The 21,353-nt window shown below is 44.7% G+C and overlaps 1 protein-coding gene across 1 annotated transcript in view; it reads left to right on the forward strand.

Annotated features, from left to right (window-relative positions):
- The first annotated feature begins 4,064 nt into the window (after positions 1–4,064).
- The window catches only part of Barx2 (BARX homeobox 2), a 65,094-nt gene continuing 47,805 nt past the window's right edge, over positions 4,065–21,353 (forward strand). Inside the window, exon 1 of the mRNA XM_075967956.1 lies at positions 4,065–4,673. Coding sequence (XP_075824071.1) covers positions 4,487–4,673 — 187 coding nt within the window. The 5' untranslated portion in view covers positions 4,065–4,486. The remainder of the gene's footprint in view (positions 4,674–21,353) is intronic.

The following is a 21,353-nucleotide window of genomic DNA, read 5'->3' on the forward strand; positions in this document are numbered from 1 at the left end:
ATCTGTACACTAAGCTTCTCAAATTTGGAACTACCTGTGTCATTTACTGAACCTTTTCATCTTTGTATTAATGCTCAGTGCTTTATAGATACAGCTATTGTCTTACTTTTTTCCAGTTTAAATGTGGCTTTGGGGCAAGGCCTGAGGGCTGTACTCCATCCTTTCTAAGCTCTTTGGTCAAGTGGATTGCATCTGCGACCTCTCTTAAAAAGGTGCCTTACAGTGGATGAGAGCAGTTTTGTAATTAATATCATCATTAAAAATAAGCTGGCCTCCCCGTACACCTCCTTTAACTTGTTATTTGAGGCTGCCTGGTCGGGCTGCACAGACAGCAAGCGGTTTTGGCATGAACCTGGGGCCCAGGGGAATATTAACTTACAAGATTTTCTCTATTTTGCTTTTACATGTCTGAAACTATTTCGAAACTTAGTGGCTGAAATACAAGTTATTAAATACACGTGACCAGACTATAGGAAATGCTTTCTGCTCCCTCTGTCCCCTTTGAAGAAGTGACAGCTGGGGAACGAACTGTGTATTAGTCATAATTATACCCGATTGCATTATAATCAAGATTATAAAGGGGTGGCTAACAGGTTAAGGTGATAGCACCTAAGGTGGGTCCTACATGTAATTTAAGGGTCACGTTTGAAATTAGAGGAATTCTTTCATTAAACTTCAAGAGTTCTTGTTGAGCAGAGACGTCCAGTGTAAGATCTAAGGGGGAAAGAAGTCGCTGGTTTTCAGATCACCCGGTCCAACTTTTACCCTCCTGCTCTTCTCTCCTGCTGGGCTGTGTCAGGAATCAGGGGCCAACAGGGGGAGGGAGTGTGATCCTCTGAGACCTGTCCTCCAGGGTGTGAAGTTTTCTCACCTTGTATGCTCACCGCGCAGGGTAAACAGTCTGTCCCTCTCTGTGTGTGTTCCTTTGTGACTGCAAGGGCAGACACTGCCTGGGCATGGTGACCGGGATGCTGAAGGGTGTCTGCCAGTCCCCAGCAGCTGGAAAAGGTTTGAGCCCCTTTGGCAGATGTTTGTTGTTTCAGCCACTTCATTAACTTTGGAAACAAAACCCCTGACTATTCTGAACAGAGTTCCACTTTGTGATTGACAGCTGGGGTGTGCTTCCTCCCTTGGAAATGCTGTACAGTCCAAGAATGGCAGAGAGGGGTTGGAAAGAAGGAGCTTGGAGAAATTGGGCTGCATGCCATTGCTCAAAGCCCAAAATTAACAAGGAAAGGGGAGAGACTCGTTTAAAGAGAAAGACAAATTTAGTACAACTAATTAAGATGTGATGTCCCATCAAACACATTATATAATTCCGTTTCCAGAGCTTGCATACAATCATTTATTCAGGACACACTTACCGAGAAAGGACCATGTGCCAGGTGCTATGTGAATAATGATGGTAAAAGATGAATAATGTTGAAGAAAGCATTGGCCGTGAGGAATTCATTGTCCAGAGGGTGAAATAAACATGCAGAAGCAACACAGTGAAGGCAACACTGGGGTAGGGGCAGAACAGCTAGGGGCAGGCCTCCAGCTGAGAAAGGAGGTCTTTGGGAGGAGGTTGTATTTGAGAGGGGTCTCTAGTTTTTCAGGCAGAGAAGGAGGGAGGGGAGAGGTGGCAGGACATTCCAGTTAAAGGCAAGGCTTGTAAAAGGCGTGGATTTTGCAAGGCCAGCCTTGTGAAGTAGAAACTAGGATTAGCATTTGGAAATGAAAAGACAAGGTCAGTTTAGGAAAGGAACACCAGAGTGCCAAAGACTCCAGATTCCAAGATCCAGAACCACGCACTTCTCTCTCCAGAGGAAATTTGTTCCCACAGACCTCTCGGCGATTTCGGGTCTTCCTAGTGGAAAGTGGGAAAACAGAAAAACAAAGAAACTAACTAAGGCACTGATGGGGGCTGCTCTACTTCTTTGGCTATCGAAATTCACTGGATTCAGGGCCTAAGTGAATTTTATATCCGTGGCTCTGTGGAAGTAGGGAGTTAGAGGGTTGAAAGACGGTTGCCTTGGGGGAGATGTGTCAGGGCAGAAGCCAATCCAAGGGCTGAGTCCTGCCCGCTGGGTAGGGGGTTCGAAGCCCTGTGTCTGCAGATGAGCTTCCGCAGGAAAGGGGTACACAAATGCCACTCCCGACCCGAGTTTGGAAAGAGAGAAGGTGAAGAAGAAGATGAGAAAGGAAGAAAGAAAAGGAAAGACATGCTATGGGGAGAACAAAACAGGAAAGTGAAGGGGGGGGGGGCTAAACCTAGAAGCCCCAAATGCGAGAACAAATGAGGTAAAAGGAGAAATGAGGTGGGCGGGGGAGAAAGAGTTAGTGGGAGAAAGAGTGGAAAGAGTCAAGAAAAAGGTTGGAGGAAAGGAGTGCAGTGGGCAGGGTTCTGCAGGGTGACCCAGAGCGTCCACCTTCCCTGCGCCCACGGTGGAGCCTGCTTGCTTAAGCGCGACAGCTGCCACTCTGGTACCAGGCTCCCTAGCGCTGTAAGCCCGCCTCTTTGTCACCTCGGTTAGACGCGGATCCCACACAACATTCAGCTTCCCTGCGGTGGCCAATAGTGCGGCACTGTCCTGGGGACCAAGAGAGCTCTCCAGGATCGCCCTAGCAGCGAGCGTTGCGCTCCAGTCCCTGGCCCGGTTTTCTGCGCAGCGCAGCGGGCCGTGGCGTTGGGAGGCAGCGCTCAGACTGATCAGGGACAAGTGCTAGGCCCTTGATTCCCCCACATCAGATAGGCCATAGGGTCCGGGGATGAAAGCAAGGAAGGCGTCACCACTGGGGTACCTAGCTGCAGTCCTGGCGGTTGCCTCCGTCTGGAGAAGAAATAAAAGCAATTCCAAATGGAGAGGGGGAAAGCGGAATCGGGAGGACGCAGACACGTGGGAAATAAAGATCGTCGATAAGGGCTGCGGGTCATAGCAAACGCTCGGTTATGATTCCGTCTATTAAAACCCATTTTCCCTAAGTGCTTAATCATTAGTTCAACAAGTTTGCCCACCCGCCTGGGTGCGCGTCCGGACTTGCTTTCTTAGCCCGACAAGAACACTCCTTGAGACTCATGGTCACCCCCAGGGTGAGAGCACCGAGGAAGCATCACCGGCTGTCCGGGTCCAAAATTCTGTGCCTCCGTGTCGGTTTCCTTCCCAGGTGCCGCTCCAAGGACACAATCTTGGGACCGAGCGACTTGGGAGGTCGCTTTCCAGGGCGGCGCGCATCTAGGACAGCGGGAGCTATCCCAGGCGCTTAGGTACCCGCTGGTCCCTCTCACTCAAGGACTCTGTGATTGAAAACAAAAGTTCGTCCTGACAGTGATTGGGACAGACTCTGAGATCAGGACGTTAAAATAAACAGATAGATAGATAAATAGGTAAGTAAAAATTAAAAAAAGACAAACACCTGAAGTCTGTCATGCCTGGGAATGAAAACCGGGACTGGGCACTAGAAAAAGGCAAAATTTAAGCTGACTGGGAAGAGCCGCGGACACGCCACGATCCTGCTGTTTTGGCGCTTTCCAGCAAAGCAAACAGTTTTATGACCAGAATTTAAACACACAAAAATACACATTATTCCTCCAGTTTATTATTGGGGTAACGGACTGTGCTAAAGTCATTTGTAGTTTGGGATCGTAAGACAAGTTTATTTTCAACGTCGGCGTAAATGCCCCCATGCCGGGAGCGCGCGGGTGCAGCGCGGGTTTAGGAGCTGCGGGCTGAAAAGGGGACGCCGTGGTCCTGGGAAACAGCCCACGCGAGGACAAGTGAGACATAGAGGTCGAAGGGAAGCGCGTGCTCTGGGGCCCGGAGCCTCTGGAGTCTGAACGAGGACTCCACTATTTTGTGGTAAAAGAAGCGGACGTAACTATCCGCAGGGTTGTGGGGCAGGGAGCCGTGGCCCCTTTCGCAGCACTGGCTTTAAGCGAGGACAGAGGGAAAAGCGGCCGCGGGCTCCTGGGCCGCAGGAGGAGGTGGCGCGCGCCGGCCGTGCTGCGCGTGCACATACACGCGCGCACTCCCGTACACACACCTGGAGCTTGGGGGTGGGGTGGGGAGAGAAGAGCCGACGCGAGTGTCTTAAAATAGAGAGCTAGCGTGGGGAGCGCTGGACTCGGACTGGCGGGAGGAGGTGAGCTGGAGCTGCCGGACCCTGGGTGCGCAGTTCAGCACCCGGGCCGCACGGACGCGCAGGGGCGGGGTGGCGGCCGACGCCCCTCGGCTCGCGCTCCGCACCTGGCCCTGCAGGAAGTGCGCGCTGATTGACAGCTGCGGTGTCCCAAAAAGGCTGTAGTCAAAGATGCTGCTCCGCGGGTGGGTGTAGACGCAGCAGGCGCGCCCGTGCCCGCTCCGGTCCGCGCGCCTCACCTGCCCCCGGCGCCCCTCAGGCTGCGGAAGAGCGGGGCTCAAGCCCCAGCCCGCGTGCCAGCCCCCGCGGTCCGAGAAGAGCCGGCGCTCGCAGCACTCAGGTCGCCAGGCTCTAGTCCCGGCTCACCATGCATTGCCACGCGGAACTGAGGCTGAGCTCACCCGGCCAGCTCAAAGCAGCCAGGCGGCGCTACAAGACTTTCATGATCGATGAGATCCTCTCCAAGGAGACCTGCGACTACTTTGAGAAACTTTCCCTCTACTCTGTGTGCCCGTCGCTGGTGGTGCGACCCAAGCCTCTGCATTCTTGTACCGGTAAGAATCGCTGGGAGATAGTGGGCTGTGGTACTTTCTCCCTTTTGCGGTCGCCTCTGCTTTCCAACCCGAGAGCGAGAGGACCAAGAGATTTCTTTCCTGCGTCCTTGCAAGGAGAACAGACCCGCCAGCGGTGGACATTCAAAAGCGGAGCGTTTGCAACCCGGCCAGGGCAGGTACTGCTCCCTGGATGGGAGATAAGTTAAGACCAAGCAGCCCTGGCAGTGGGACGCCTCTGTAGCGCCCTTTCCTGTTTCGTGGAGAAAACACCCTTCTTCCTGGCACTATGGAGTTCCAATGAGAAACTTCAAAGCACTTGACCAGATTCAGTGCCTAGGTGGTTTCGCGCAGTGTGTTTGGCGGTTTCAACTTGAGTTTGGTGGTCGTACACTTAATGCCCTACTTCTTATGTCGTCTTTGTAATTTTACAAGTAAATCGGTTTCCTGGGCTTCAAAACTGAATTCACCGACCTTTACTTAAAATGATCTCCCTCTGGGGAAGCAGTTTTGGACTATGCTGAGTTTTGACATAGGCAGGGGACCAAACGCTAGTTTGGTTTTAAGGGACTAAAACCAAAACTAGTAACAGTAAAAGCATCCCTCCAACCTGATTTCCTCTCGCCACAAAAACTAGACCAATAGGAAAGAGACAGAATTTAGCAATAATATTGAAAAAGTAGGTCTGTAGGAGACCAATCCAAAGACGTTTATAACATTTTGAGTGTAGTGAGAGAAATTCACAGGTTTCAGACTCACTTGGCATGGTGGGGATTCAGGGATTTGTGGTGTAGATACAAAACCCGTGGGAGTAGCTTAAAAAAAAAGTTAAAGAAAAAAATTCTTTTAAAAAGAAGTTCTTGACGATGCTTCCCATTAAAAACAAACATTTAGTGCTTCTAAACCAGAGGGGCCTTGGCGTTATGCTTCTTGTATGACCGCCGTAAAGTAAGTTCAAGAAACTATACTTTGAAAAATAAAAGTGTGTGCTAGCAGTGTTCTCAAAGACTTCCTTACGGGAGCTGTTGGGATAAAAATCTGCTAAACATAGTGCTTGGGATCCCATTTCTCCTTTGCTTCTCTGACAGTCCTGCTAAACCTGTCACCAAACCTAGAATAAATACAGCAAAGATTTTCCAAAAGCAAGATATTCCTACATTTTTTGGCCAAGAAATGAATATTACACATTTTGTCAGCAAGGCAGAGTTAGATCTTATGTCCCCAACAAGCCTTATAAAACTGGATGTTACAAACAAGGAAATAAGTAAGATACACAAAAGAGAGTTTAGAAACACAGGAGAGACCCCGTCATGTAACATCTTTACTTTCCTGTGTCTGCTGTATGTGGTGCCTCCCATGAAAGTCATCTGTGGATATACTGGGTAGGGAGAAGGGGCCTCAGTCTTCTTTAGAGAACATCTATTTGCTACAGTAATGCAACTGCCATCAAGGATTTGTTTCTGTGGTAAATCCTAATGCACCCTGTTCAGTCATTGCCCAGGAGAGAGACTCCGGGAGGAAAATACAATTCCTGAGGACCTAGGGGTCCTTTAGTACCTGCCGACTTTCACGGACTCTGCCATAATTTTAAGGCAACTTTTCATGGCTTGTAGGAGTCACAGAACTGGGTCATGAAAAAAAAATGCTGGAAAAACAGAGGGAGAAAAAGGCCCAGAAAATTGTCATGCAGTCATCTAGGCTGCGTGATTTATTGAACCTTGTGTGGGAAATAAAACAGACAAAATGTAATGATTCAAAGGCAGTTTCGTGAGTGTTAAAAGTGGGTTGACAGGCATGGCAATCTAGTCCTATGCTCCTAGAAGTTTTTTAATGGTTTGCGGCAGAAGGGGTTATTGGCATTGACTTTCTTCCTCTGGATTGTTTCTTTCAAAATGTGCCTCGATTTTGCTCTAGTTGAGACTTAAAATATAGAAAGTAGGATTTGCTAGTGGAATTAAACTCATAAAATCTAGCTACAACAATTCATGCTTTCAGATCGTATGCCTTCAGCGGGTTTACGATTTCAGCGGAAGCCTTATGTGTAAGATCATGGGAAGCCCATTAGTGACTTCTCTGGGGTCTCATGCTTCCAAAGCATTTTTATACTTTTTAACTGTCAAATGTCTAAATCTTAGCTGGGATAAGTACAACCTTTTAAAAATGAATTAAAAATAGAAGTCATAAGCTGCTGGTATCTATAATGAAATGGTAACTCATTTTTCTGATTAGAGACAGATATTTAGCATATGTGGCAGGAGCAATGTACAAGAAATTCAAAGTAAGTGAAAATTTATACTGAAATTAAAGTTACCAAATTTTCCCATCTTAGTTTGCCCATGTCCACTAGCTTAAGTCACTGCAACAGAAGTGAACTTTGTCAGGCAAACTACTGAAAACTAAGACTAAGAAAATCCTTCACAATTGACTTACTAGCATGTCTAATAACCACACAGGACAGGGGCAGAACAAAAGCCGCGTTTAAAAAACTTCTGCCTAATTAAGCAGTCTGTGTTGTTAAATTTGGTAATCCAAGTTGCGGCGCATGATATCAGATCTCCTCCGGCAGATGAGTATGCATTTACGCGAACAGAAGAATGGAAGGCTTTTTCATTAGGCAGATAATCGCCTGGAAGTAATTGATTACTAAACATTTTACTCTTGATGGAGTACTCATTATTAAGAAGTATTGTTTAACAGGCCCTTTATTGAAAACACAATAATTATCCTCTTTGAGAGTAGTCTCTAAATGTTGTTTTCCAGTAGTTCCCCCTAAATCACCTTACTAGATCCCGAGAAGAGTCCTTCTCTTTAAGCCAAACTAAAGAAAAGTTTATCATTAAATTACAAAAGAAAACAAAATCTAAAGAAAATCTCCATTTAAACAAAGTTTGCTGTTCACACTGTCAGCGAGGTATAGAATATTTTTGACTTAATGTGTATGTGACCCGTAGGTTTTATGTTTAAATCTGCTGGCTGCAATCCTCACACAGAATCAAATATATTGCCAGCTGGAAGTCAGTAATCATCTCTCAAATATTAGCATGGAGGCAGTGATCGAAAGTTTACCCAAACAAGGTACACTTTATGATTTCATAAATACAGTATACCTTTTGGGGTATGTTGTTGTTGTCTGTTTTGGATCAGGATGAACTCTCATTGGTCGAAAGTCATTTGGATAAGATTGGCTCCTCACAGTGGACTAGATTGTGAAGTCGTTGGCACTGGAACTTTTGAAAGCTTTGCCTCTGTGTTTAAATCTTTAGAGACAGTCAGAGTTTCTAAGTCTGAGGAACGTTCAGAGAAAACAGGTAACTTCTTCCACAAACACAAACATGCAACAGCTCACCCTGAGGGTTTTCCTGTGAGGTGATTGATAAACACACCTACGGGATTAATCACTTATAATTTATTGTTGCTATTTAGAATGAGCTTACATTTCCACTTGCTCATCTTGGGGAGGAGCTTACCAATATTTGGACACTTTGAGACCTGTGACTTTCAATTATTCTGGTACAATCTGTAGTTTAGCTCCTTCCCCCTTCTTGGGCAGGATGGTTCTGCTGAATCTATTCATGACCTTCAGAGTTGATCCTTTAGGTCTGGCCATGACTTTGGAGCTGGCAGGGGTCGAGAGGTCAATCTATCCAAGTGGAAGAAGATAGATTCATTGATTTTTTTTTTCAGAGTCACAGCATCACAGTGGTGTTTTGACATAGTTCAATCCACCTTTTACACAGTTGTCCTTGTCAGGATTCTCAGAAATCAGGAAGACTGTTGTATCTTGGTCACACACCCTGGATAAACTCGTGCAGTCGCACCCAGAGGCCAGTCAACCAATCAAAAAGGACATTTGGGACAGGGTGATTATCTTAGGAGGTGGCATTGAGAACATTTTATCCTCTGGTGGGTCTGTGAGAAACAAGTTCTTTGGGGTGGTGTCCTTGTGCACACTTACCACAAAGACCGGGTTGTCACGACGGTGAAGAGTTCTCCGAGGCCCAGACTTGCACGACTCTGTTAGAGAGCCAGCAAGGGCTTCATGAGTTTCCTTCCACTGATTCCCCGAACCTCAGGTCTTTCAGCTGGAGACCAAATCCAGTAGCGTTTTGGGAACTTGAGAACTGGGCCCTGGAATGTTGATGGGGAAATGTAAACCAGGGTCTGGGAAAATGATCATTATCAGTTCTGCCAAAGGCAAGCAGACTTTTATTAGCAATTACTCACGCCAGTTTCTCTATTCCCATTTGAAGGGAGAACACATTGAGGGACAGCGTCGGGGGCATCAGGGTCAGAATACATTTGCAGAGCAGCTGTTGACTCACCCACCACCTCTTAAGTTTTCTGATTTCTCTTTAAAGAAATTATATTGAGATGCTGAGGGATTCCTTAGGAATTGGCTCTAAGAACTTATGAATTATTTTCTAGCAGTTTCTGTTGCTGCTGATTTTTCTAATTGCAGATGGAAAAAGGATTAGAAATTTTGTGCAGACTTAAAGTGCCTCTTCCAATGTCCTTTATAACATTGAATTTGATAATTTAATTAAGCAAATATTTATATTTGCTTAGAATACTTAGACAGACAGGCTCACTTATAAGGCCTGTTGCATATATCATTCAGGCTATTTATTCTTTGAGATGGAGACTGAATTTATAATGCAAATAGAGACAGACAGTATAAAACTAATTTTAGCACATTGTAGGTTTTCCATTGGTCTGTATGAGAAGCAGTAAGAACTGAAATGGTTGTTTAAATTGTAAAGAGAGATTAGAAAGAAAAAAAAGGAAGATAAAAGAGAAAGAGTGGATTTCTGTGAAGTCTCAAGGCTGCTCAGGTTCAACCTTATGCCACAGGATAGCTTGGAGCATTCTGTTCTATAGACCAAATCAAGGTGACTTCTGAGATCACTGTCCACAGACAATAAAGAGATAACATTGATTACTTAGATTCATGCTTGGCACCTTAAGTGGAGTCCCCTGGAATGTGGTACTGCCCATCATCGAACATTCATGGCAGAGGGTAAGCGGCTGGAGAAATGTCATACTCCAAACATCTTGAGGGTCTGTTTCTCCTTCGGAAGAGGAGGGCTTAGCGTTGCAAGCTTGGCAGGCTGCAGGCAAAGGAACAAACGAAAAGCAAAGCAGGTCAGATATCCCGAGCTTCACTCGCTGTACCCTGCCTGTTGGCTTGTGTGGGAGCCATGGAGCCAGCTCTCCCATTTTGCCATTGTCCCGTCCTGGAGTAAATTTTGTGGCTTCATGGCTGAGCTAGTTTGCCAGCTCTTAACTGGAATATGATTGAAGGGTTTGGATGCGAGAATTTGGGTGATAGTGGATATGCACATCTTTTAGGAAGCACTTGCGTGGCACTTCTGTTGGGTGGAAGAGCGATCTCCAGCGTGTCTCTTGAGATGGGTTCATATTTGGATTAGCCAGCATTTTTCTTCCCACCCCGGAACTTGCTAAAGCCACAGGTGCTCACTGAGTGTTCACAAAGCATTCTGCAGCAAGACACATGTCTACTGCAAGCTGCAGGGCAGGAAAGAGAGGACTGAGGGTTAAGGGAATTCTCAGGGGGCCTACACGCCAGTGCCTGCTGTTTTAGCCGCCAGAGAGCTGCAAACAGTGTCTCTCACAGCAAGTATGGCAGATATAGAATCAGCATTAGGAATCATTACTAATGAGGTTCTGATCTGGACCTTACACACACTTCATGGCATTAACAAAATAAACACTCTCCAGGAGAGTGTTCACTTGTTTTTTTTTTTTTTTTAAACAGAATGTCTTTGTAAATTCTCAGGATTTAATTTATTTTTATTGCAATTTAATAATAGTTAGAAAAAAAGTCTTGTTAAAATAAGTGCTCTAAATAAAAACACAGTTAATTTTCCATTACAGTGTCTAATTACTCATCCTTGCTAGAGCATTTTATATGGCAGTTTAAGTTCTTGAAAGTGGAAACTTGGCACTCATGTGAGGAAGAAAGCCTTGCACCTAGATAGTTCCAGAAGGCCGCCTAATTATATTTGGGCCGCAGCTGAGCCCCCAGTCAACTCTGGAGAGGAGAGAGAACCTCGGAGTGTAGTTACTGAGGAGTTTCTGGTCTCTGAGTGCCAGCTCAAATTGATTGCAGGGGTTAGGAATCATGAACTTCAGAGGCTATGAAAGCACATCTGAGGAGGCCCTGCCAATCAATCACCAGGGGTGCTGATGTCAGGACTGTGCCATAGGTGTAGCATGCAGCTCTATGTATTTCCTGACTCTACCAGTTAAGGCTGCAAGGACGAGCGCAGCTGTTCCCAAAGGAAAGGTCAGCTGCAAGTGACGCAAGTCCAGAGGCGATTGATCACAGGACACTGAGTATGGCAGAGTCCAGGCAGAGCACACATCTTTTTTTAAAAAATTAGGTCTCACTACGTATTCTGTGTTAGATTGGAATTCACTGTGTAGTTCAAGGCCATATCTCATTTGCAATGCTACGATCTCAGCCTCCTGAGTGACGGAAGGCAGATATGTGCCACTATGCCCGCTCAGTATACTTTGTTTGAGTCAGGGTCTCGCTGTGTAGCCCTGGCCCTGGCTGGAACTCCATTTGTAGACCAGGCTGACCTTACACTCACAGAGATCTGCCTGCCTCTGCCTCCAAAGTGCTAGGATTCAAGGTGTGTGCTACCATGCCCGGATTCAATATACTTTTGATTATTCCTTTTATTACACATGACTTAGTTTTTCAGTAAATGCTATGATTGTTCTTTCCCTTCGCATACGCAAGATCACTGTGGTGGCCCTGTGGGGGAGTGGAGTGACCTTGGGAATAGTGACACTTATGAAGGCCTGGCTGTGTGTCCACTCTAGGAAATTCTTGGGCATGGCAAGTCCCTGTCAGCTTCCACCACTCTGTTTTTCAAGAGTTCCCTTTACTCTGTGACAAAATAATTGCTGAGATTCAAGATAATGATCCTATCACAAACAAGGTGGCAGTCACATGTGTATTGATTGAGGTTTAGTTTACATAATACCTTGTCTTGCTGACTGTACTTTTCCTGAATGGACACTAGAAACAGACAGTATAGCCTCTTATCTTGTTGACTGAGCAAGAGGGATTGCAAAGAATCTGCTCTCTGAGTCTGGCAGTAATCATCCAGACCAGACTGTAAACTTGGGAGAAGTGGCAGAAAGACTTTATGCTTCGAGCCTCTTTATTCACTTGCATAACCATAATCATATGGGGATGTGTCCATCCTCTCCTTCCACCACGTTAGCCCAAGCAATCAAACTCAACGTTGTCAGGTTTGGCGGCAAGCACCTTTACTTACTAAGCCATCTAGCTGGCCCAGTAATTTTTTAAAAACCAACTGATATATTATAGCACTGGAATAACTGCTTTTTAAGTCAGTTCTAAAGCATCCCTGAGAGGGGGCACCGTTACCTTCATTTGCTAGTGAGGAACTCAGGAAGTTAAGTCACGTTAATGGTCTAGATGACCAGTAAAATGCAGAGATGCTCAGCCTAACTGTGTCAGGAAAATGGGATGTTTTACAGCCACCAGGTAGGCAAAGCACAGGGTCTGGCTGTCTTAGTCAAGGATGGAGATGTAAAGAAGTAGACCTTCTCAAATCCCAGACAGAGACTGGTGATTAGGGTGTTACTTAGTATAATTACCTTTTTTTTTTTGGTGGTGGTATCAAATTTGGGACTTTGTTAGGGCCGAGTCAGAATGCCAGTCTGAGTTGGATTACTACAAAAAGCAGTTGGCAACTCCTGGTAATGGCACAGATGTGAGCACCCTGCAATGCAGCGCCTCTAGGAGTCATGGTAGATGTGTACCAGGGCACGCATAACAGTGTTCATTTCCATGCTTTTTAGATTAGGGAAAACTAAAACAAACAAACAAACAACAACCTAACTGGCATATATAAAAAAACATGTGCTGTCATCATGCAATAAACTTTATGTAGTAATTAAAATGGATCATTTTTAGAAATAAAAATCCTGGGGAGGAACAAGCTGTGGATTGGTGTGTAGAGTCTGCTACAGTTTTAGAGTGACTGAAAACATTCGGGGCAGTACAGAATATTAGTGGGCGGGAGGATGGCAGTGGGGAGAGCTACCCACAAGTTTTTATTTTCCTATGTAATTGTTTGCCATTTAAAAGGCCTTCTGTGACTCAGTCTAAGCATTACAAATCTGTCACTTGGTTGTGGGTACACAGATGTTCATGATATTACTCTTTGCACTTCTGGGTATAGTTGAAACTTTTCATAACGTAAACATTGAAAAGCGATAGGGGATGGGACCACACATATCCGTGAAACTCTTAATCTTGTGGAACTTTTGATGGCTTTCTCAATAGCTTTTCCATCCCAAGATAAAAGCTTTTAAATACAGAGCTTGTCGACAGTTTCACAGTGGGGACACAAGGTCAATTTATAATTAGATACATGAACAGCTCATACTACACAGCCACTGTGACTTTTGAAGCTGGATTTGAGGTCTTGCCCACCTTCCTAGCCTGGTTGACAATGTTGTTTCTCTCCAGGGTAACTGCTGTACCCCATCAGTGCTTTGGCATGCGAGCAAAGAAACTCTGAACTTCTGAAGGAATTATTAGAACTCTTAACTCTTAATTGTTGTTCTCTGCTAATATGTGTTGATAATTATGTAAGTCTGAGTTATTGGGATTTCTTATTGTTAGCAATGCTTAAAGTCACAACAAACCGCCTCTGCTTTGCAGCCTACTTTTATAAATATTTGCTGATATGGTGACATACTACCCTTGACTTTTGGTCAGGTTTTCACTGGTACTGATATTTTGATTTGCAAAAATTGTCTATGATAGTTGAGATTAAATTTCAAAGAATATAATGTTAAATTATAGTTTCTTTGGCAATGGAGGATAAGTCTATTTGTATGTCATCTTAAAACTTCTTTATATTTTGTAACCATGATTTAATTTAAAAACTGTTCAGTGTGTGGTGTCAGGGATTGTTGGAAGGGATGAATGTTACCATGGCAATCTCCAGAGAGATGTCTGTTACCAGTAATAAGTGGTCATCTTGTTGTTAGAGGTGCTAATCTCAACCACATTATTCTGTAATGGCAGCCATAGTGGCAGATGCTTTATTCAGCTCTCCTAGCAGTCTAGACGTTTTAATTATCATTGCATGGTACGTCTAATTTAGAAATACTGCTTTTAGGCCTTTTGGTTAAAAAAAAAAACAAAAAAAACCCTTAGCCTTCTGTGAGCTTTGCCCTCCTTTATGTGAAGCCATTAGTACAGTTGAATTTGCCAAAGCATCCCCCACTCCCCAGATGATGCCTTTATGCCCAAATAAATGTATGAGCAAAGATACAGCTAACATCTCCCAACATGGGAAGAAGGGTGTGAACAGATCAATAAGATGTTGACAGGGGCATCGCTCTTACATAAATATAGTATGTTGCTACAATTGTTCTATTTTATTACTATCAGTCACCTACTAATATATATATATATATGTATATATATATATGTATATATATGCCAGCAGAATTGGTAGTAGTTTCGCTTTCATACATCCATGGAGGGTACTGAAACACGTCATCTTTGGATCTTTGGGGTAAGGATAAGGATTGCTGAATCCAAAGAACTTCCATGCAGCCATGTGAATGTCTATGAGAAAATCGCAGGGGCCATCATTCTGCAAACTATGCAAGTCTGCACATTGGCATCACATCTGATAGTTCTACTTCTAAACCTTCATGTTGAAACTACGTGGGACAGGGCCTGGAGAGGTGGTTCAGTGATTGGGAGTACTTGTTGCTCTTTGAAAGAACCATAGTTCTGTTCAGTGCCCACATCTAGCTGCTCACAACTTCCTGTACTTCAAGCTCCAGGGGATCCAATGCCCTCTTCTGGCCTCCTTAGACACCTTCACCCCCACAAAATGCATATAAAGGAAAATAAAATAAATCAAAGAAGGTACTGCTTAAGCTAGGTGTGGTGGTGAATGCCCTTAATCATAGCACTCAGGAAGCATAGGCAGGTGGATCTCTGAGTTTTAGACTAGCCAGGTCTACACAGCAAGATCCCGCCTTCTCAAGGCTACTCTGTGTGAAAAAACAAATTATCAAATAAAAAAGAAAACTACTTGAGACAACAAGAGTTAAGAAACAGGATATTCAGGGAATGGCGAATGCATGGGCAAACTGGGGGGAGAAAAGGAATTTTATCTATGTTACTTCTTTTTTCATGATTAAAACTTTTTTATTGAGCATGGCAGTGGTGACACACAACTTTAATCCCAACACTAGGGAGACAGAGGCAGGCGGATCTCTGTGAGTTTGAGGCCTGGTCTACAAAGCAAGTTTCAGGACAGGCTCCAAAGCTACACTGAGAAACCCTGTCTCAAAAAACCAAGAAAAGAAAAGAAAAACCAACTCTTTTTATTGAAAAAAAATTGCTTTTCCTGGATATCATCATGGAGCTCGTGAGTGCTCTTAGCACATTTGAGGGCTGTGACTACTGAAAGTTTATTTCCCAGGTTGCCTGTTCAGCTCACAGCATGACAGATCACCTTGCCAGACAGTTAGCCTTGTGTTTTCCTACTGGAATATTCTGTCTTTGATGCTTGTAGCAATTAGCCGAAACAGAATGTGTTTTGCTGTTTAAGGTGTTGAGGATACAAAGGCAGCTGTGTGGCAGGCTCTGCGCTAAGAACTTGTAGATGTAAGGGAAGTTAGCCTAAGTGGAGACCCTGTATGAAATGGTTTCCATCACTGCTTATAGAAGTGACGAGAATATGGCAGAGTTGAGATTAGATTATGCGTCTCTTTCAAGGGAGAGTTGCATACTTCATGTGATTATCAGGCTTGTAAATTAGAATTCAAATCTGTCCGCCGTTAGGCAGGCTTCATAATATATATTTGTGTATGTGTGTATTTATAATATACACAGCAAAGTCCAAAGTTTTCCCTGTGATCGAGGTTTTCAGTGATTCCAGAAAAATCCCATGAGGCAATGAGATTTTGGGTGGGAAATGAAGTGATCTGGTCATCAGGAGGTTTCCGATCTGCTGCCATCTGCTTCTGTGACTCACTTGTTGTTGGGTGACATTCGCTGCGTCTCTATCGGGCATCACTGAGCTGTGTGATTCACTGAGTAAGGCTGCTCACAGAAGAACCAGGGTGGAATCTGTATTCCTTCATTGTCATGAGTGGGTAGAAAATGCTTAACCGCTCAGACCCAGTCTCCACGTAGTTCCACAAGCAGGTGGGGTGTACTGGGATAATTCAGTACATCATGCAGTCTATCGTGAGCAAAACCTGCAGTGGAGGCATGCCATGTACAGGTTTTTAGTTAGACAGCCCTGGGTTTATATTTTATTGTCTGTGTGACCTGTCTGCAAACCACGTAACCTCTCTGACACTCTATTTCCTCATCTGTAAAATAGAGATAATAATGACTACACAATAGGGTTAGTTGTTCAAGTTAAATAAGATATGTGTTTATAAAGCTATTAAGCATAGTTCCTGGAAACAAAGCACTCGGTAATTGATAGCTTGTATTAAAAATAATTATCTTATAAAAAGAATGTCTTCTCAGTTGATTGAGGCACAGCCCTTTAGGGAAAGATTACCATTATTTATGAATTAAACTCAAGCAAAATTAACTCTCTCTCAAAATCTCCACTTTACTCTGTGAACCCTCCTGGGTGACATCATGCCTTTTAGGGCCTCGTGGGTGGTCTGTGTGAAGTGTTTGAGTTCAGGTCTTCCTGGATAGGTTTGCTTCATTCCCTTCAGCTTTCTGTGTTACAGTGGGAGCTCAGAGTTTCGTAAAGTTAAATGAGCGGCACACACAGGTCAACGCTGCCGCCTCACAGAATGAGCTCTGTGACTTTCTTTCCATAGGAGCGGCTTCAGATTAATTACCCGTAGGAAATGTTTCATCACGGGGTGTTAGAGACTCCAGGACTGTACTAGGAAAGGAGAGGAACCCCTCAAGGAGTTTGACTTCTTTTCTTCCCAAGAGTAGAGTTCAGGGGTTGTCTTTTGGAGGAGAGCAGAAGTTCATGTTCTTTTATATCAGAATCCCGAGGCGGAAATCTCTTGACGGAAACATTTGCTAACTGGACAGGATGGAAGGAAGTAGCAGTTTGAGGGTGACTTGCGCATTCCTGGTTTATTTCTGGGTCTGCAATTTGGGGTGCATTCTACACGAAGCCCCTATTTTATAATTTTGAATTGTTGGTGAATGCTTTGGTGATCTTCTAAGTGGTCATAGTGGATGGCCTTTGTGTGGAAGGACTAACTAGATTAAGAGTCCTGCATGACTCTTTCTGGAATCGTGTCTCAGAAGATCACTGGTATCTTAAAAAGTCTAGAATCTGCTGGCGATACTTCATTTGGTGATTCCCTGTGGTGTGAGAAAAGTCTCCTGACAAGCAGTTCTGACTCCTGTGGCACAAAGGAAACACAGGGCAGTGCAACTGTCCAACCGCTCAAATGCTATGTCCTATAAACAAGACCTAGTGTCCTCTTCCACGTTCACGGCGCTGGGGGCTAGGTGGAGGATAAGATAACATGGGTGTGCCACCATCGGGTGGTGTTTGCGAGGAGGGCGGTCACATCTCTGGTGGACTTTTTGACTAGGTGGGACAGGATGCAACTGAGCTTATGGATCTTCAGCAGCTTGTTGAAAATATTCTGTGAGACTGTGGATCCAGACAAAGTGGTGTGTGTGTGTGTGTGTTCTCATGGGAGGACAGTAGGCAGGAATGGGGAGGGGGTGAACGAGGAATGCCGGCAAATGGGGAATCAGAAGTTAGGCGTGAGGAAGCTGGCCAGTGGACTGCAGCTGGTTCCGGTTCTCGAGGTGCTTGCTCAGCACCTGCTGTCCTCAGGAGACAAACAAATGCTAACGACAAGCCTGGAACACTGTCTTTGGAGACAGCCCTGTGCATACGTGCTCCTCTCAGAGGCGTTCCTGCCCGCTCACGGCAGCCGGGATTTCTGATGGGGCAACAGCCTGCTCGGTCACACATGTAGCCTAATTACTGCACACATTAATGATGTGTTAAAAAGGGTCATCATCCTGGCTCACCAGAGATCCTCAGGTCTGGATTCTAACCCAGCCACGGGAGTCAGACAGTGCCACACAGGAAACCGGGTGCTTGGTGCGCACAGACAGTGCGTAAGCAGAGATCAAGGTGGAAACTCTGCCAAAACCACCTTTCTTCCTGGGGTGGGGATGTAGCGCCGTGGCAGAGGGCTTGCCTAGCATTTGTGAAGCCCTGGGTTGGGCCTGTAGCACTGCACACAAACCAAACCAAAACAAACCAGTACCGCCCATCCCCATACCTGGTTACTGTGGCCCTTTCCTCACGATAATGTCTGAATGCTTTACGTTCTATTATTGATAAAACAAGCCCCGCCTCCCCATTGTGTTAGGGAGGAATGACTAAGGAAAATTAACTTAGCTCAGAAAAGATAGAAACATGATAAGCATACAGGAAGCTAAATGGTCTTTGTAATTATATATATTACTGTGTGCTGTCGGCTGGCCAAATCTGGCCCACCATCTATTTTTTGATATTATGACCTAAGAATAGTTTTTCCATTTATAAATAGTCACAGAGACGTCAATAGAACATTTCACGATCTGTGAAAGTTTTCTGAAATTCGGCTGGTGCCCATACGTAGAATCTTCTCTAGAGCTTACGCGTGCCCTCTGGTTTGTTTGCGTATTGGGCATCTCTCGCGGTGAGCAGCAGAAGCAGGGAGCTGTGACAGATGTGACAGCGTGGCTCACAAAAGCTTCAAGTATTTATTTTCCAGAAAAACTGCCAACCCTTGACAGAGGCTATTAGAAGAGGAGTTCCTAGTTGCGAAACAGGGCGGTTACTGATCCGCAGCATCTGATGTCATCTCAAGCCACACAAATAACTCTCTTCATCCATCGAGGTCCCTGGTGCTGCTGTCATGCTCGGGTGTGTGAAGGGCTGAAGGTGAGAGCGTAGTGGGGATCTTTGCAAAGACTCTCAGAGATTGACATCGGGCACGAGCTCTTAGGATGAGCTCCCAAATTTTTCTCGAAATGATTCTGTGCCGAGAGAGCAGTCAAAAAAATGCTCCCAATGAAGTGGGTGAGTTTCAACCACAATAAAGTGGTTGGAATTGAATAAAATAATTTTAGGATTCCCTCTTGGCTGTCTCAACCCACAGTGTTTCTCCCGGAGGGAATCTGAGGGTGACAAATGAGGACAGACTGAAGAATCAACATGACTGATGGTTTCAGCTTGAGAACCGGTGACGGCTCGTGTGCTTCTTAATTGGCTTGAACTTGTCACCCATCCCTAGACATAATATTAAATGCAAACAAAAGTCATGTAGTCATTTGCCACAGCCCTGGCTGGAGAGAGAATTCACAACGGGGTGAGGCAGTTGACTGTGCTTGTCTGTCCTGCTGTGGAGTGGATGTCTCTCTGTCTTTCTGTGCCTGTGAGTTCCCAAATGTCTGGGTCAGGAGCTCTCAAATCCTTCCAGGAAGGGCAAAGTGTGATGCTTGCTCTAGCTCTTCCATGGCTCCCTTGCTTCCCTTTAGAAGGCTGACTCATGGGAGACAGCCTTTGAGCCGAACTCTTCAGGGAACAGGGTTTGTGACAGTATGCTGGTTTTCCATGGCTGCCTCTACCTTATAGGGTTAACCCAGACTCTATAGCTGCCTCTACAGTATAGGGTTAACCCAGACTCCATAGCTGCCTCTGCCTTGTAGGGTTAACCCAGACTCTATAGCTGCCTCTGCCTTGTAGGGTTAACCCAGACTCTATAGCTGCCTCTGCCTTGTAGGGTTAACCCAGACTCTAGGCTGATTTAGCCCTTACCACTAAACAGGAGTTGGAGAGCCATAAGGTCAGTTATTCTCAGAGGAATACATTATTGATTTTGGTGGATAGAATTCCACTAAGTACGGATTTTCTTTTTCAGTCTTAGGTGGAGTTCATAAAATGACAATGGTGACAAACACACATCGTAGCAAACACTTGCATATGCCTACCTTTTGACACCTGGATGTTCTACATCAGCTCCTTTATGTAATTCCTACCATAACTATGGTGGACTCAGGGTAACTCACCTCATTTGATAGAGAAGGGATCACACGAGACCTCCCTCACCCTGAAGGAATAGGATGGAGGAGAAGATGAAGTAACTCTCCACGTTGGGCAGGGTTACTCACATTGAGGACAATCCTGGGTTTCTGCCACGCTAATAAGGAAAGCCAAGCAACACTCCCAAACAGTATGGGTAAAGGGACAGAAGACAAATCCAAACCTTAACACACTGAGGGTACTGCTGCCCAATTCAGAGCTTTGTTATCCAAAATAAAAATATATTTGAAAAAGTATGGTGCTGCGTAGAGAATAGTAGATCCTCAGACGTACATCTATTTTGGAATTTTCCTGTTTTTGAGTGGAACATTTTATTTATTTATTTATTTGTGTGTGTGTGTGAGAGCGCGTGCACGCATGCATGCTCTTTAGAGAGCTATAGTGGAGACGTGAGGGCCAGAGGATAGCTTGTTCTCTCCTCTGTGTGGATACTGGGGACTGAGCTCGGGTCGTCGGGCACATTTCCCAGCTGAGCTGTCCTGGAGACTCTTCTGCTCTTAATTTGATTGTTACTGGTTTGATTTGTAAAATTTAGGATCTAAACTATCCCTAAAAAGGATTAAGGAATCTTTTAATTTTTCTTCTTCTTTTAGAGACATTCAAATCTCATATGGCTGAAGTCCTAGGAATGCGTTTTATACCAAATTTCCAAAACAATTTTGTGTCGGGGATGTTGCTCCACCCTGACCCACCATGCTTTGCCAGTTAGGTACTGGTTAAGGATGCAGGTGATTAAATACATTTCCTATCACTGTTGCTTTGCTTTAAAGTTGGGTTGAGGGTGTGGTTCAGTGGTTGAGTGTGTGCTTAGCATGCACAAGGTCTTGGGTTCAATCCCAAGTCTGAACACACACACACACACACACACACACACACACACACACACACACACACACACGTAAAATTATCAATAAAATACAAATAGAAAATCAAGAATGACAATAAAATGAGCAATACTATGCCCATCAACCTGTTTGGAAAAGAGCATCTTTGCCTGATGCCTGACCCTTTAGAGGTCGCAGTGCCTCAGCTCTCTGCTACGGCTGCTTTCCTCTGTACTCTGTAGCTTTGACATGTTTGTGTCCCTGTCATGTACTACTATGCCTTGTTCACTTTGGGGTGTCACACCAGTGTAACTGAGCGTATCTTATGTGACTCCCCTTTTCACATACTATTTCCAAGGTTCCTCCTTGCTGTTGCTATGGCAATAGTTCACGCATTTTCATTAAAGTGGACCGAGCATATAAACATGCTGTGTCCTCACCTAACTGATGGACTTTGGGAATATTTCCTGTCCTTAGTGTTGTACATACTGTTGCTTGAAACTTCTTGTCAAACTTTCCCCCAGCTCATTAACTTCAAGAGTCATTTAAATAAAATATTTCTTCTACAGTTTGTAGTTGCCAATGGCAATTATATCTGTCCTGTATACACAAAGATGTAGTTTTAATTTGGGGCACAGATTTAACAGTTAAATAAGTTTTTTTTAGTTGGTTTATAGGTTAATATTGTCCAGAATTGAATAATGATTTGTTTA

The sequence above is a fragment of the Microtus pennsylvanicus genome, chromosome 3, assembly GCF_037038515.1.
Source record: "Microtus pennsylvanicus isolate mMicPen1 chromosome 3, mMicPen1.hap1, whole genome shotgun sequence".
Taxonomy (NCBI): Eukaryota; Metazoa; Chordata; class Mammalia; order Rodentia; family Cricetidae; genus Microtus; species Microtus pennsylvanicus.